Below are 18,478 nucleotides of genomic sequence, written 5' to 3'. Positions count from 1 at the left end.
CTCCTCGCCAGGGAGGGTACTCCGGCCAGCGCCAACGAGTGGGTGCCGTGCTACGCCGTGGAGGAGCACTATCTCAAAGACGAGTTCCATTCGATCTTCCCACACAGACCCATGCCGGCGGAGTATTTCGACGACTGGCTTTTCACACCCACACTGTCAGCCAGCACGTTCCAAGGTTTCTCCTCAGATGAGGAGCCGACGCCGGGGATGAGCTCCCCGGAGGGGTCGCTCTCGGGGTTTGCCACGGACCGCTCCTATTGGTGGGACACTCAACCAGAAGTGGGGTGGAGCAGGGAACTGCTGAGGGGGCCCTTGCACACAGCCTCACCCGAGGGACCGGGTGGAGAGGAGGACATGGACGTGTGGGGGGAGGATCTTGGTTTTGAGCACGACAGCAGAGAAATGGAAGCAGGGGAAGTCGACGTCGACGAACCCATCGTGGGGGGGCCTGATCCCGCGGGCCGGTTGCACACCAGGGGGAGAGAACAGAAGCCAGCACTCACACCCCCAGCGCTGGAGCACCTGGAACCCACACCCGAAGAGGGGGAGGGGGGAGGGGGGGGCTTCGAGGGGGGGATGGATGTCAGAGGCTCAGGAGCAGAAGAGCAGGGGAGAGAGCAGATAGAGAGCGGAGGAGAGGAATCAGAGGGGAGCGTAGGGGAATATGACAGTGGACCGAGAGATTCCATGAGCTTCTCCAGCGAATCAGAAGATTCCCAGGAGAGGGCGCCTATGGTAAGGGCGAGGCGAATCCCAGAGGGGACGATCCATAAACAAGGAACCAGAGGGGAGTCCCAAAGGAGCAGCGGAGGAGTAGGGCCAGTTTCCCCACCAGAGCACAGTGGGGGGGAAGAGTCACGTGAGTCAGGACCAGCTTCTCCTCCATCAGGGAGTGGGGAGACGGAGGGAAGGCCAGGTCCAGCTAGCCTCCCCGAAAGGGGGAGCAGTGACACAAGTGTAACGGTCAGAAGGAAAGTGGGAGGCTGCGCGCGCGCGCGCCAAGTTCAAATGTGGAGGAGCGCGGGACAGCAGAAAACCCGGATTGGGAGCCAGGTCCTAAAGCCCGAAAGAGGGGGGGGGAGGAGTCGGGAGAATCAGCGTCAGAAGAATCTCGGAGGGCAGAGACTCCGACTAGCAGAAGGACCCAGAGAAAGAAGGAACAGAGGAAGAGGTGGAGTAAAGCTAGAATCTTAAGCTGGTGTCAGGGGGGGCGGAGATTCAGATGGGACTTCTACGGTCTGACGGATAGATGTAGCGTTGCGCGCTGCACGTCTGGAAATGAGACTGAACTTCAATAAAGACTTTTAAACTTGAGCAAGAAGCAGCGTTGGTCTTGTGTGAGCTGGGACCTTGGGCAGCGCTGACAGGTACTTAAAAAACAAACTAATTAACACAGGGTGTTTATAACAAATATGCCAGGGTCTTCACATTTCTCTTCAACTGTTGGTAGTTTACACAGAGACCTTAGTTTAGAGACATGAAGGCTAGTGTTTACTTTTGTCCACTTAAACTGCCAACAACTGAAGAAAGGACTCTTTGAATTTGCTATTTGTTCTATATAAATTACCAGCAGCCTCATCACCAGCATTGCTTGGGAATTACCCAAAAAATCAATGTTGTTTTGAAATCAGAGTTTTAAATCACCACAGTTTTGAAAGGTTCAGTCTTGATTCAAAATGGTGTCCAATTATATCTGAACATAGACAAAAGCCTGCTCCTTGATCTCCATAATGCCAAATTTGGTTGTGATTTCTTAAAAGGTGTCCAAATGCATAGCAAACAGACAAACAACTTTCCAAAATATACAGTAGATGTGCATAGGTCAAAATAAAGCTTCCCTTGTTTTTCTTCTGTTGATCATAGGTTTTTCTGGTTCTCAATATTTTCAAAGCACCTTCCTTTGTTACAAACTTTATTGGCATCCAATATAAGTGAATTTTTTGTGTATGCTAATAAATTATGTAAGCACTTTCTGGACCAAAAAGACTCGTGTGGTTCTCTTCCAATCCTAGCTGCTTTTGAAGAAATAAAAATGGTGAGTGGCATGACAGCTAGTATGTTCACAGCCCATGTCCATTAAAAGACAAAAAAACAAACCTGAGTTGGCCACAACAGGAGGGAGGTTGCTGTTGAGCAGGGGCAGCCAAAATACTGCCCTTCAAATGCTTGGGACTAAAAAACCCATTATCCTTGACCATTGGCTATGCTGGTTGGGCATGATCAGAGTTGCAGTCTAAAGCATCTGGAGGATGCCAGCATCTGGAGGATACACCTCTGGTGTAGAGGAACAGAAGTCAACCGTTTTTCCTGATTCAGTGGTAAACAGCGGGTTTTGCCAGGGAATGTGATGTGGCAAATGGAAAACCTCTAGGAACCATGTTTTCTAGGTACAGGGCAAAAACAAGTGTGGATGAGCCCACAGTTGATAGAGGTTGGAGGAGAAAAGGGGAAGAAGGTCTCGGTTAAGTGTGGTCGGATTTGAGGTTTTAATGAAACATTAACCTCTCTTCCACATACTGACAGCGCTGCTTATAAGCAAGCATATGGATGTGCTTTAAAGAGTATGCAGATTATAGCTTTATAGTTAATAAATCACTTTAGAGGGTGATGAGAAGATTAAATTAGTGACTCTGAAAAGGAAAGCTATTCACTGTTTGCACCACCAGCAGTAATTTACTTAATTCAGCAGTCAGACATACAGCCCCAGGCCCAGTTCCTATGATACCTATACTTCAACCACCCACACATAACCTCATTACGGAAGGTTACGTATACCGTAAGTGCCTCTGGCTAGCTTACAAATGTGTATATATTTTTTTCAAACTGAGGACCCTACGGGGGAACTATATAGTGCTAGATATAATCTCACAGGTATTTGGAAAAATATGTTTAAATTGAGAGGAGGAGGGGAAAATAATACTGGATTTTTAAAACCACCTTTCCATATCAATAAATGAATGTGGTTATTAGCACAGACAGGCAACATTTGCAAAATGTGCCTCATACTTTCTCAGGCATTGCCTGAGCTTCAGATTCCCAGACTCTCACTGATGCCAGATAAAGTTAACAAGGCACATAACTGCCTACGAGCTTGAGGCTATATGCGCTTGAAGAATTTTATCCACACTTGCTTCCAAATTAATTCAAACCCAGCTATGCCCACCTAAGGCTCTTTTATGCAATTATGTGCATGCTCTTACTCGTATTCCTGGAACGTTAACATACACAGCACCCTGAGGGTCAGCTATCTCATTGGTCTCAGGTGTATCTGTATGGAGCAAAATGTATGGACTGCACAGTTTTCCCACATGAAAATTTCCCAAGCAGTTTGACTCAAGTCAACCCCATTAAGAACCCACCTACTGGGAAGAAGCAGTAGCTTCTTGATTCTTCCAGACTTCTCATACTTCGAGATTAGTACATATACTGTAGCATTTTCTCATGCAGGTGTACCCTGAGGGCTGTTTTCCTCCTATGAGTCATGACTTGGTGTTGGGAGTCATGAACTGATAAATATACATGAACAAACATAACTCGAGTTTTCTAATTGGTACAGTGTACATCATTGGGTTCGGATGACAGAACAACTGCAGAGGGGCTTCACTGAAAAAGGTACAAGTTATATTAAAATGCAGCTGATGTATCTGAGAATAAGCTGGCACCAAACAGTCAACCTCTTGAGAAAAGTCAAGTTTTATGCTCGGCTGTTGCAATATAATATGCCCTCCCCTTCAATTTGAAATGTATAAATCTGTTTTTCTGCTAATGAGCAGAGAACACATCTTGTTTTCCCTTTAGCTGCACTGCGCATCATGTCTTGTTGTGAACTGCTGAGATAAAAGCACTTAAGTGTTTAATCTGAAGCAGAGAGAAAACTGAACATGACAGTTTCATGCTGCTTCACACAAATTCTAATACACACATCATGTTTTACTGCAAACTAGTTGATAGTGCATTAGCCTGTCAGAAGTGTGGAGGCAATAAGACACCTACAGATCAGTTGCTAAATCCAGAGGTTAAACTTGGTATTCTTCAGATAGCTAGACTTTTGAACCTTATTACAGTCCTTTCTCTTTTCACCATGGAGATGATATGTACTTAATAACAATATGTAATTTTAATTACCGTATTTTTTGCACCATGACACTCACTTTTTTCCTCCTAGAAAGTAAGGGGAAATGTCTGTGCGTGTTATGGAGGGAATGCCTACGGGTGGCATGCCTACGGATTTTCCTCCTCTAAAAACTACGTGCGTGTTATGGTCGGGTGCGTGTTATAGAGCGAAAAATACGGTAGGCTCAAACGTATGAAGGCTTATTAATGACTTTAGGATTAAGGCTAGAATATCAAGTGACCGAAATGAAATGGTTGACCTGGTTTCCTGATTTCAATATTTTTTAAACAAAGACTTTTCTTGAATCGGAATTTAGGAATCAGGGATTGTACCACTGGGATAACTTCCACAGGAAACCTTATCTCAATGTGGGGAAAAGATGTGAGTAAATACTGTATTCATTTTGCCAAAAATGTAGTTCTATTGGATCTACTATATTTTAAATTATTTACATAATTCATTCATCCAACATGAGATTTTCAAAAGACTTTTTAATGATTTGCTGTACTCATTTTTAACTCTTATAAGATATGTTTACTAACGTGAAATTTACATTATATACTGTATGTATGTACAATTTCAATCCTGCAAATTCAAGGCAGCAGCTGAGTTGCTGTTTACCTGAATACTCCTTAAGACTGTTCCTTCTTGTCAATTATTGAAAGTGCAGCTTCTGATGTAACTATTATTTATACAAGTTTTACTAGAAATGAAAGTTAACATACAATAGATTTTTCCAAAGTTAATAACTGATCCCATTGGTTTCAATGGCATTTGAGACTGCTTAACTTTGGCTAGATTTTCTTTATAATAATTTATATCATTGGTTCAAGCAAGAGACCCTAAATAATGGCATAATGGTAATATTATTGCTTCCCACGGATTATTAATTCAATTTTGAGAAATGTATGCCTTATGGCTTGATCCAATTAGTTACTCAGCTAGCAGAACAATTTATAGACTTGGGCTGGAAAATATTTTGTTTGTTACATCAGATTTGTCTGTTCATGTCCTAAGTGCTTTGATTTTTTTAAAAAAATTGTTTGTTTGCTTGCTTAATAAATAAAATTTATACACTGCTTGACTGTAAAAAATAAATAAAGTGAGTTACAAAAAAGATAGCTAGGAGGAGGGGCTCCTGTGAGTGCCGGCGAAGACCTCTTCAACTACCTGTGAATGCACTAAAAGCTACAGTAGGTTTGGGGAACCTGTGACTCTCCAGCTGTTACTGGACTATAACTCCCATCATCCCTGACCATTGGCCATGCAGGCTGGGGTCCATGGGAGTTGGAGTTCAACACATCTGGATGGCATCAGATTCTTGAACTACAGGAAAATAATTCATGAGTGATGTTGACGACAGTTGGTCTGTTTAATGTAACATTGTAAGAGTTTTCCTTTTAAACAAGAAAAAAGGCAAGTGATCTCTGCTTAAAATTAACATGCTGATTATTCCAGTATGGCTTGTCTCCGATATTCCTTTGTTGTAGGGCAACATCTGGTACCTAACTGCCAGTTGAAAGGTAAGTACTGCACATGCAATTTGATTGTGCAGCAAAAGCTGCTAGCTTTCAGTCCTTTACTACACACAATAAAATCTTTTTGGAATAGTTAATTTTACGCTATCTCTTTTCTTTTTCTCCGAGGCATTGTGCAGTCCTCGTTCCATTCCAATACCATTTCAGCTGTGCTTCTGCTATTCCTGCAGTTGTTAAAATGGAAAAGAAACTTGCCTCTCTCACTTTGTAATATGCCACATACACATTTCATGAAGATCAGCATACTTTCAGTTAACTTTTATAAGACAAAGATGAAAAACTGGATAGATGCACCACTGCTAGGCTAAGTCTGTATCTAAAAACAAGCGTTTCTCATTCAAACGCGTATGCCATTAGATCTTTTCAATGAGTGATCAATTTAAAATAGGCTGTCCCTCTGTATTTTTACTAGGAACTAAGTTCCACAGTGGTAGACAGCAAGGTATTAATTAAGCAGCAAACTGAGGTAATGTAGCTTCCCCCACCTTTGACACCTACACATTAGGTGCAGATGTTTGCCTATGTGCTTAGAGATCACCATGTGCGTAGGCTTTCCTGGAGGCTGGAACCCTGTCCAATTAAGAGTTCCACTGCACAGTGCCTAGAGATCTATGAGCATAGGCTTTCCTTCTGGAGAAATCCATGCCTAGGTGAGTGTGGAGCCATGGGAAGGCTTGTGCTCTTGGAGCCAGTAGCACAGCCTCACTGTCCCCCTCATCACAGGGAACCCTGCTTCACATGTATAAGGCTTGAAGGGGGCTAGTGAGATACTCCCAAGTGAGTATAGTAGGGCTTTCTAACAAATAACCAGGTTAAGAACATAAGAAGAATGCTGCTGGATCAGACCAAAGGCCCACCTAGTTCAGCATCCCGTTCTCATAGTGGTCAACGAGATGCCTATGGGAAGTCCCCAAGCAGGGCATGAGTGCAAGAACACAACTCTTCCCAGTTGTGTTCCCCATCAACCAGGATTCAGAACCACCTCCAATATTGAGGTAGTACACATGGTCTTATCATCCATGAGTTTGTCTAATCTACTCTGAAAGTTCTACATTTTGGAGGCTGCCACAACGTTTGTAGTACTGCAGACCCTCCAAGTGTCCCTGTTTTCCAGGGACATCCCTGATTTACAGAAGCTGTCCTGGTTTCTGATTTGATCCCAGAATCTCCCGCTTTTCCTCAGCATGTCCCTATTTTTATTGGAGAAATGTTGGAGGATACGGGGTTATCCAACCCCCAAGCCGGTCTGAAGGCAATCCAGTATAGGGAAGTTTTTGTAAATGTTTAATGTTTTATTATGTTTTTATATATGTTGGAAACTGGCCAGAGTGCCCAATAAGATGTGTGGCGTAAAATTATTATCATGGAATGGAACGTCCCTATTTTCATTGGATAAAAGTTGGAGGGCATGGTAGTAAGTTCCATAGATTAACCATGTGGTGTATTTTAGATTTATAAGCACCCCCACCCCCAGACACTGTGTTAAATGCTTAGGGTGTTACTCTGAAAGGATTCACTCTGGGAGCCAGGGATAACATATTTCCCAATGCATTTTTTACTTTTAAGTAGTTCTAGGGATCACTCATCTGATAAGAGCAGTGGCATAGGGGAGGAAAATTACCCCCCCATAAACTTTGGGTCTGCTGCTTCCCTTACCATTTGTAATGCTGCTTAGCTACTCTTTTTAAAACTAAGGGGGTGTTTAGTTTTATTAACATTCGTAGGAATACAGTTAGAGGTTGTGTATATTATTAAAGCCCTTTACTTTCCCCTCCACAATTCAAAACCAGCTTCGGAGGTGGTCTCTAGATCAGGAAAATGGCACGGGGAAAGGGTTAACTCTCCCGGCTCCCCAATGTCATCGCTCCACTCAAATCCAGAACACCCTGCAACTGCTTTAAAGGATAAAGACATAAATGTTGAGAGATCCCATCATGTATTGTGCCATTTTACAGGTAAAATGTTTTAGATGGTTGTTATTGTTGTAAGTCTTAACTGGAGGAAAGCTAGTAAAACCTGCAATCACCTGGGAATTACTGTATTACCCAATTTAGAGCTGAAAACGATTGCAAAAACAATTTATAGGTTCAGAGTTGAGTGAACAAGACCCCAAGGAATACTTCTAGTTCCTGCAGTAAGCCTGGTAGGGTACTATGGGGATGTCTGAGAAACAAGCAAGTTAAAAATTAGATCTCCAATAGATAACCTTAAATCGCACTCTAGGGTTGTGCGCCCATCTCACTCAAGAGGCCGGGGGCCAGCGCTGTCCGGAGACACTTCCGGGTCACGTGGCCAGCGTGACATCGCTGCTCTGGCGAGCCAGAGCCGCACACGGAAACGCCGTTTACCTTCCCGCTAGTAAGCGGTCCCTATTTATCTACTTGCACCCAGGGGTGCTTTCGAACTGCTAGGTTGGCAGGCGCTGGGACCGAGCAACGGGAGCGCACCCCGCCGTGGGGATTCGAACCGCTGACCTTTCGATCGGCAAGCCCTAGGCACTGAGGCTTTTACCCACAGCGCCACCCGCGTCCCTAATAGATAACCTTAGCTGTTGATAAAAATGAATAGTTGCTAAAGGAGAGCGTCTGATGAACAGTACTAAAGCCATTTTGGATAATACACTAAACCATAGTTTAGCATGTCAAGAATGAACTGCAGCAAGCATTGGGCTTTCATACTCCTCTTTCTTTAGTGCAGCTACAAAGGGTTTGGGAAACTGTGGCTTTTGTTTTTGCTTAAATATAATAGGCCATGTCATGTTAAGCTTAAGTATGGTTAGGAAACAGGCCAATTTCAAACAACAGTTTGTGAAGTTGGCTTATTTTCACTAACCATGAAAGACACACAAAACTGTGGTTCATTTAAAATGGAAGCTGGAACTTCCAATCTCCTTGTGACTGTGCAGGAGAAGGAGAAGGCAGGTGGCAATGTGCAGACACAAAGGAAGGGAGGCTTGATACCAATTTAATGGTCTTGCCTTCCAAGGATTTCTGGACCCAGTTCTGAAAGGGTGAAACTTGAGCTAATACTTGATGCATCTGAGGAAATGGGCTGTAGCACATGAAAGCGGCGTGCCAATTAAAAATAGTCAGAATTCACCCACAGCTTCAAGTGCCCACACCTCTTTTTTTACAACATATCTGACACTCATTTTAAAGTACTGACTTCCAGGGTAAAACTCTTACAGTTTAGGGTTAAAATGAAAACCTATTTTTCAATCTACATGGCGATCGGTTCCTTTGAGGTATGGATTTCAGGAAGGATCTGCTCTGACATCATGATGGATTGCAACAGTAGGATTACAGATGTTGGGGCCAGAGAAAGAGAGGAAAATAGAGAGAGAGAGAGAAAAGGAACACTCTACAATCAACTTTTCCCCAAGTGTAAGGAAAAGCAGATAAGGACAAGCTGAGCACTGCACCTGCTTGGATGAATGAGATAATAAGAACTTACATTTTGTAAACAACAACAACAACTTTATTATTTATACCCCGCCCATCTGGCTGGGTTTCCCCAGCCACTCTGGGCGGCTTCCAACAAAATATTAAAATACAATAGTGCGTCAAACATTAAAAGCTTCCCTAAACAGGGAAGATAGGAAAGAGTGGATGATGGAGTCCAACAAAGTCCAACTCCATCTGCTGCTCTTGAATTGTCTCCGTTCCAGGTGGTTTTATAAGAATTACTATTTGACTTGTGCTTGAGTTTGCTTTTTTCTTCCGACCTCCCTCCTTTTTTCTTTTGTGCCTTATCTTTTCAACGGTAATACTGCAAAAATAAACTGTTTTAACTGAGTATATGTAAGCCTTCTGAGGAGGCTTTTTGGCTGAAGAATGGGATGCAACCACTCTGCAGAAACAAACAAACAGAGAGGAAGGGCTGTGGGGATGGGGAGGTCAGTGTGGTGCAAATGCACTATCAGGACGACTGGACTGGTTCTGCCTATGTGTTTCCACCACACTGATCTCACCACTACCTTTCCCTCCCAGTAAGCAGCAGCAATTCAGCTGTCAGGAAGTTAGATGAGCACTGCTGCCCACTACTGATTAAATTTATATATTGTGAGCTCTGGCTCTCTCCGCTCTTTTTGTTTTTTGATTCTGCTTTTAGACTTGGCTGTTTTGGGTTATGTTTGTACTTGTTTATACTTTGTTGGCCATCAGTTCCTTCTTGGATGGGAACAGTAGTGCATACATTGTTTTATAAATAAATGCATCAAATTTTTATTTTGAAAAATTCATCTTATTTACAGTCATCTTCAGAATTCAATTTATTCTTCTTATATAAACAGAATGGAAGTCCCACCCCCCGCACAAGTTCTGTACATAGTCCTATGTACACTTACTTAAGAGTAAGTCTCACTGAAATTAGTGGAACTTTTCTGAGTTAACTGTATATGGAATGTGTTGTAAGGCAATCATATGACTCTTGTTGAGATCTTTGATTGATCAAGAATTTACTGCCAAACAAATCTTCTTCTGGAAAATGGTGACTCTTCCAATAACCACTGTATAATAACAAAGCTTTTACAAGGGTATACTGCCTGCCCAGTTTTAACTAGTATCTAAAACCTTTAATGTTTAAAGTAAAAACTATCACTTAAAATTAAAAGATAAAAGGATCTCTCTTTAGTGCCTGCTTGAGAACACTTTTATGAATAATTCCTAAATAGTATGGAAGCTTGGCAAGAATCTATTTTTATCCTGCATTATAGTATTCACAAACTTTATAAAAAGAAGCTCATGTCAATCATCGGATTCTACTTTGCTTAATACAATAAATTGCACATTGTAATTTATAAGCTACATAACCAATTTACTCCAGTGCAATCCCACTGAAGTTAGGTTAAGACTGTGTATTCATTTTATTGTTAAGTAGTTTTGGTGGTTCTGCCTCGGCAATTTCCAGAGTACAGTGGTACCTTGGGTTAAGTACTTAATTCGTTCCAGAGGTCCGTACTTAACCTGAAACTGTTCTTAACCTGAAGCACCACTTTAGCTAATGGGGCCTCCTGCTGCTGCCGCGCTGCCGGAGCACAATTTCTGTTCTCATCCTGAAGCAAAGTTCTTAACCTGAAGCACTATTTCTGGGTTAGCGCAGTCTGTAACCTGAAGCGTATGTAACCTGAGGTACCACTGTAGTTTAACAATTAATCCCTCCTCCCAGGGAACTCTGGGAATTGTAGCTCTGTGAGGGGAATAAGGTTCTCCTGACAACTCTTAGCACCCTTCGTTCCCAGAATTACTTGGGGGAAGCCATGCCTGTTTAAGGTAGCATGATACTGCTTTAAATGTACAGAACAGATGAAGCAAGAAATTGCATGGCCATCTGTCAGGGATGCAATAATCTGAGCGGGGGTGGGGTGGGATTAAATTACCTCAAAGGCCCCTTCAAAATTTTATACTTCTCTGAGGACAGAGGTTTGCATTTACCACAACAGAAGAGTAACAGCAACATGGATTCATTGTTCAAGAGCCCTGAAGAACTTTTACAGTATGACTGAGAAAAACAGAGAGAGAAATAACTATGGTAGTTACAAAAAGGGATTTGATGTGGTGGGAAACGTTAAACCTGAAGGCTTCATCGAAGCCTAAAGGCAACTTAAATAATGTGGACATGCTTTTATTGTTCACAAAGGGTACTAATTTCATTGTACTGGCAACAACTGCTCTCTACAATTTTTTTAATCCCCTCAATAGCTGAAGTTCTAGCTTGCCTATCGTTCCTCCAGTGAACTTTGTTCCTGTGCTACTAATCACAAGCCTAAGCAATCTTCTTGCAGCATTCATTCGATTTTTGGCCTCTCTTGACATCATCAGGAAGGGTCAAAATTGTGGGGGGTTGTTTTTCACCAGGAAGATACCTGCAAGTAGGCGCTGGACTCAGACCAGAAAGCAGCTGTCATGTGTTAAGTGCTCTGTCACTGCTAGTGACCTAGGGGTGAAATCCTTTATATCGTATTACCCGTTCCATGTACTTTCTTTTCCTAAAGCGTATGGAATGTTTTTTAAACTTCAGTGAATGGTTGTGTTTTAACTGTGGAATCCACATGCCTAGCCTTAGTAGATTAATAAAAATGAAAAGGGCAAGGCCATTCTGACTTCCTTCTGCTTATCTTGAACCACCTAAAGAAGCACCACTTTGAATGAATACTACACAGATTGTACACTGAAAAAGGTATCGTTTTACTAGCATTGCTCTATAAGGTAAGCAATTTCTGAAGCCACAGCCAGTTATTTTGAGAATATGCACTATCTGGTTGTCCACACTAAAGAGAATTAAAGTGGGGAAGGAGTACTGTATTTTTCCGTGTATAAGACTAGGTTTTTCCCCTAAAAATAATGTCAAAAATTAGGGGGCGTCTTATACACGGATACATCTCCCCCATTTTCTTAAATCTGAGTCCCCCAAAATAGGGGGTGTCTTATACATGGAGGCGTCTTATAGACGGAAAAATACAGTAGGTAAATTCTTGGCATTTAACAGAAGAGCCTACTGCAATAATGATAGTCAATGCTCAACTTTGTTTAAAGCATCTTTCCAATATGAGACATTTCCCTTGTATTCCAGGGTCACTTGTGAAAAAAAATTTTTCCTTGTCTATTTTGCAAAAAGCAGGTTGCAAACTACCGGTATGTGATACAGGATGCATAATTGTTAATGCCAACTGTGTATTTTTTTAAAGGCACTTAAACACAAAAATATAATACTGAACCACTTAAGGAAGCATATTTGTAGTTCAGTTGGCTGTGCTTTGGCTGGGGACATGGGAAGGTGTTCTATATTGTGTCTGATTATCTCTGTATTATCTACCCTGGCGGGTAGCAGCTTTCCAGGGCCTCCGATGAAATCTTTCCCCCATTTCCTAGTCTTTCTTCTACATAATATACATGAGCCATGGTATCTGCCCTAGTTCCCAGCTATGGAAGTGCTAAGAGTACAGCTATTGAGGAAAGGATTTTGCATTTGTACTAAAACTAGTTGTAGTTAGGAGCTTACACTATAGCAGAGGTGGGGAACCTTTGGCTTGCCGGATGTGGCTGGACTAAAACTCCTTCCATCCCTAATCATTAGTGATAGCGGAATCCAAAAAATACCTAAAAGGCCACAGGGTCCCCATCCCTGCTAAGCTGGAGCTAGCGCTGATAAAAGGTATCAGAAAAATTCAAAAGCGGAAGTTGGATTTGCACAGCAGCTGTCCTGGGCTTCAAGGAATTATTTGACTACATTAGTCAAACGACAATCTCCACAACTGGAATGGAGAGAACTCTGTTGCTCTGGCCTGGCGGTGGACTTAAAGTTCTGCTCCGTCCTGCTCTAAGTATTATCTGCCATTCCATCTTGGGGAGGTGGGTAGGGGGTGGAACATATTGTATTTTCACCTGCATCTTCCTCTTGCCAGTATCATGCCAGCCTAGTTCTTGTGTCATTTCACACCTATTTGGTTACTTGCTTATGGGTCTTAAAACGTTTTATTTTATTTGTTTGTTATCAGAATGTATACCCTGCATTCTCACCAAGGTTTCAAGATGTCTAGCAACAAAAACATGTACAAGAAAAAAAGAGAACAAAATTTAATTGTAGTTTGTCATGTTATGCAATGCCGTGGAGGGGCTTATAGATGTTAATAACAACAATCTGGATCGATCCATTTTGGTTTAATCAGTGGCCACCTCTATTAGTATAGACTGTCCATCATTAATATCAATGGGTCTTCCATCTGAGTAAATGTTAAGGCTGCAACCCTGTGCACAAGTTTGTGGGAATTATGGGGATTGAGCTAAAAGACAAAAAATAATTCACTTCAAAAGGAATCTTCATTTCTGTTCTGGCTACTTTTCTGTACGTCTAAGGCTTCAAGTCTTAGGCTTCAGTCTTATATACTGTACACACTTAACTGGGAGTAAGTTCTGTTTAGCTCAACAGGACTTACTTGTCTGACATAGGTCAGCTTGCACTGCCAATTCCTAGAGCTGTGGTTTGCCACAATGCATTGCAATTTGTAAATTCAAATTATTGTATGCATTGCTATTTTTCTAGAAAAAGAAGTGCCAGAACTCACCATGGCTATCTCCCTTGTTCTCTTATAATGGCACCAGCACCCACCTGAGAGGTGCAGGAACTGAGTTTCGGCAAGTTCCACCTGGGGGGAAAAAACCCCTGCACAACATCATCTAATGTGAAAAGGATCTAGGAGTCTTAGCAGACCACAAGCTTAACAAGAGTCAACAGTATAATGCAGCAGCAAAAAAAAAGCTGATGCAATTTAGGCTGCATCAACTGGAGTCTAACAACCAAATCAAGGGAAGTCATAATCTTGCTCTATTCTGCCTTGGTCAGGCTCCACTTTGAGTCCTGTGTCCAGTTCTGGGCACCACAGTTCAAGAAGAATATTGACAAGCTGGAAGGTCTGCAGAGAAGGGTGACTATGATGCTAAAAGGGTCTGGAAACCAAGCCTTATCAGCAAAGTAGAATGCCTATTAGCATTCATACTTTCAGGTGTATATTCCTGAAGACTCAAGGGCTTTCTGCAAGGAACCTCCGTACATTGCAGAACTCAGTTCAGTCCCCAGCCAGTATGGCCAGCGGCCAAGGAGGATGAGACTTTTAGACATCCCTAGAATGGCACTGGCCATCCTGAAAACCCAACAACATCTCGAAAGCCACGGTTCCCTCACCCTGACTGAAGTAATTAAAGAAGTGAGATATGAACAATCAAGGTCCTCCAACTCTAAATCCAAGAAGACAATTATAACGATTCACAATTCCCCAACAGTGGCTGCCATCAGCCCGTGCAAAGTGCAAGATGAGAGCAAGAGAGGCGCTACTTCCGCGCCCTGGTGCGCCTCCAGACGTTGCTCCCATGAGCCCCAGCCAGCGCGCCCAATGGTCAGGGATGAGGGGAGCTGGAGCGCAGCAGCCTCTGGAGAGGCAACTAGGTTGGAGAGGGCTGCGCTCGGCACACTTACCCGGCGTAGCGGTTGCCGTAAGGGGAGCTTCGTCCTGCCGCAGCCTGCAGGAGCAGCAGTAGCAGCAGCAGCGGCCGGAGCGGGAGAAAAGGCGCGGGCGCCGCCGCCTGAAGTTTCATGGTCGCGTCGCGGTCGGAGCCAGGATGGAGCTGCCCTGCGCGCCCCTCCGCCTCTGCCGGGCGTACAAAGGAGCCGGCCCGCCGGAGCCAGGAGGCGGGAGGGAGGAGCAGCAGCGTGGATCAGCCTCCACCCCCGGCGCGCTTTTCTTTTCTGGGAGGGGCGCGGGGAGGGGGGGGCGCCTGGCTGTTTTGAGGCTGGAGCAACAGGCAAGTTCACTGGGAAGAAAGTTGAGCGCGCTTCTCCAGCGGGGGGGGGGGGGGGGGGCTCGACGGAGACCAATCGAGGAGGCGCGCAATTTTTTAAGCTGAGTCCAAAGAGCGCAATTGAGGATACATATATACAACCTGAGTCCACATTGAAGGGGCTTCACAGCATTAACACCCCGAGAAGGACTTATTTCTCTCATAGCCTAAGCCTTGGATTCAAGCAGAAATTAAGCTAGGCAACAGGAAGATACAATGAGAGGCAAAGGAGGTGCTGTGGGATTGGTGGACGTCAATGTTTGCTTTCCTTTTAAGTGTTTATATTATTAATTTGTAAGATTTGGATTTTTATATGCTTGTTTTTGTGTATTGTTATTTTTTGTGTTTTTTGTTGTTGTTGTGTGGAAAATACTAATAAAATTTACTATTTAATAAATTATAATAATAATAAAAAGAAATTAAGCTTGGCTTTCCCTCTCGTCCTTCTGCCTGCTGGTAGCCACCCCTCTCTCTCCTTCTCTCTCTCTCTCTCTCACACACACATATACACACCCCTCAGCTAGTGCTTTTGTCCTCCTGACTATCAACAAGTTGAGGGAGAGGGACCTACCCATTTGATGTCTGGCACAGAGCCACTTCCTTTGTTACCCTAATGACCCTTCCTTAGGTCCATTACCAAGAAGCTGGCCTGGCCACTCCAACAACTGAATCCTTGCTGGATCCAGGAATTAGAACGGACTCAGACATACAGCCTAATCCTGCCTCCCAAACTCTCAGCAATATTTACTATTGATGGAGGATTGGCTTGTACCTTGTTTTGTCAGCTAACACACCCTCTTCCCCATCACTACACATGTAAAAGAGTAGTGCTGAAACAAAGATCAGCCATCTATATACTGAAAGCGTAACAAAGATAGAATGGAAAGATATTTGACATGCACATACAAAATAAAAACATTCCCATGGGTGGCTTCTCTAAACAACTGTGATTCTTCAAGGGCTTTAATTTCAGCTGAGCTCTTGGTGGCAAAAGCTAAGTTTCACACCTGGGGGGCCACTGCAGAACATGCAGTTGAACTTTGCACTGATGAGAAATAATGATGACGATGATGGATGTGCAGGGATGTATTTAGATTGCAAGCTCCCTGGGTCTTGTGCTCTGCAAAGCACTGTGCACATGGACGTATGTATGCAAAGAATAATAATTTCTGAGGGAACTGTGCAAAATGTACTCTAATGCACCTGGCAGCAGTGCCAGTGGGCAGCAGCTCTCTGAGCAAAGGTGAGTAGGTGAGACTCATTATTTTAATTTCCCACAATGCATTGCTTTGTGAAATGTGCTTGGTGAACTCATAACCATGGGCAGGCCTTTTGTTACGGGGAGGCAGAACCTCCATTATGCTATGTATTTTTATTGATTTAGGGGGGCAGCTACCCCTCCCTGCCCCCCTGGCTACGCCCATGCTCATAATGCTGAGAAGGTAGGATATTAAGTGGTGCCCAGGGCAAACATCACTGGTGGGTGCTGTCAGCTTCTCAAGGAGGCCAGTTCCTGACTCTAGCTCACAAGTCAACAATTGGTCAGTACAGCTATTCCTTTTTGGGATGCTGAAAAACAGTCACATGCCTCAGGCCATCTAGGGAATTCATGGCACATGTGTGATTCGGACCAGCGTTTTCTTTGATCACAGCTCAGTCTATTCCCTATGCTGTTGCTGCTTTCTCTTTGTGAGTTGAAGCTATAAAACTAAATTGTGGGGTTTAAAATTTTGTTCCCTGGTTGTATTTGAATATGTGAATGCATCTTCAGCATTTTCTAATTTGTTCTGCAAAAGAAAAGCCTGCAACTTTGTAGAAGACACTGGTCTTCTGCAGAGAGCTTCAAACACACACAACATATCTTTATGTATTTTAAAATTAATACCACTTAAAATAAAAAAACTCTCTAAGGCAGTTTATAGTAAAAATAGAATAGTAAAAATGGAAACAACATTCAGTAAAATTGCCTTAAAACTGGATCACGACAAGATAAAAGCACAAATGTATATCACAAAACTGAGCATTCTGTCTCCCCCAAATTCTCCTAGCCATTTTTCAAGCAACTTTTAAAAACCTTGACTTCTGATGATGCAGCAGAGAGTGAAAAAAAAACTGGCTACATGTGTAAATGTTTCCCCACATATCTCTGGATCTAAGCCAAAAGCACATTTCTTTGTGTACCATTTGTGACTGTAGTAAGAGCTCTTTCCATCCCCTGCTCTAACACAGTGAGAAACATGAAGCAAGATTATAAAGTATTTTTATATGTCTAACTTAGGGAATGGTATAGCAGCACAGAGCTATACCAAATTACCTTATTAATGGTGTGATCCTATTTATGGCTTACTGAGAAGCAATATACATTGAGTTCAATGGTACTTACTTCCAGGAAAGTGTGTTTAGCATTGCAGCCTAAATCATTCTTGGCCCCAGGTTGACACCAGGATAATAATAATAATAATAATAATAATAATAAGGCAAGTGTATGAGCCTATCATTCTGTGTTTTAAATGTGCTGCATAGTACAACATGCCACCAGCCTGCATCTTAGATCACAGGAGATGATTGCCTATTTATCCCTGAGAAACAAAAGCATGGATATGGATCTTTAGAAATGTATCCCAAGGTTTTTTTTAAAAATTATTATTTCTTTGTTACTCAAAGACTAGTTAAAAACAGAGATTCACGCTGATCACAGGAAAACGAAAGCTTTGCCATCAGTCTGACCTATTGCTTTCTCCTGACATTTGACAGTTTAATTGGCAGTGCCTCATGTGGTGGGTGCCTGTGTGCCGGCAGGGTTAATCCCATATAGCACATGCTCGTGCTTTGCAAAGCCCTTGCAGAGAAACAACAATAATAAATAGCTGGCGGCATCTGGTCAACAAAAGGGGGTGTTTTCCAGCAACAAAAGGATTTGGCATCTTGGCATTTCACAGTTTGCAAACAACATAATCCACATGGCAAAGGCACCGGTAAGCCACCAAATGCTGTTCTAATTCTGAGGCTGGTTCTCAAAGAGTCTTCTAAAAGTGTTCCTGAAGTCAGATGAATGACTTGTGTCTGGCTTGTGTGTTGCAGCCAGCAGAGATCAAGCGACATGCTTGCCTTTATTTTTGTGTGATGCAAAGAGTTCATTCCCCGTTCTAGTACTTCAAGGGTTGCAAAAGCCTACCCAGAAGTGCATAGCTTCTCCCACCCCCACCCTCTCCCACTCAATCTTTCTATATATACTACCCAAGTGAGCTGCTCCTTTGGCGAAAAACCAAGCAGATGTGGACCAGCTTCAGCAATTCCGGAGATATAGATCTATTTAATGGCCTCAGCTGTTACTGCAGATTCCCAATCCCACCCTGCCACTCCCTCCTCCAGGAGCCTCCCAAAGTCCAATTGCTACACCATGCTAATTCAGTAGCAAGTTTTCACATGCTATGAAATCATTCCAGAGCAGATCAATAAATAGTTTTTGGTGGTAGCTGTAGGAAACGTGCATG

The 18,478-nt window shown here is 43.0% G+C and overlaps 1 protein-coding gene across 2 annotated transcripts in view; it reads right to left on the bottom strand.

Annotated features, from left to right (window-relative positions):
• The window catches only part of CPA6 (carboxypeptidase A6), a 50,678-nt gene extending 35,781 nt beyond the window's left edge, over positions 1-14,897 (bottom strand). Inside the window, exon 1 of one of the 2 annotated variants that reach the window (XM_053395946.1) lies at positions 14,623-14,897. In XM_053395946.1, the coding sequence (XP_053251921.1) occupies positions 14,623-14,741 (119 nt within the window). In that variant the 5' untranslated portion in view covers positions 14,742-14,897. The remainder of the gene's footprint in view (positions 1-14,622) is intronic. The other variant, XM_053395945.1, reaches the window with a different exon arrangement.
• Between the last annotated feature and the right edge of the window lie 3,581 nt (positions 14,898-18,478).

The sequence above is a fragment of the Podarcis raffonei genome, chromosome 7 (assembly GCF_027172205.1).
Source record: "Podarcis raffonei isolate rPodRaf1 chromosome 7, rPodRaf1.pri, whole genome shotgun sequence".
Classification (NCBI taxonomy): Eukaryota; Metazoa; Chordata; class Lepidosauria; order Squamata; family Lacertidae; genus Podarcis; species Podarcis raffonei.
Note: the sequence above shows the minus strand (reverse complement) of the source record. Positions and strands in the feature narration are given on the sequence as shown.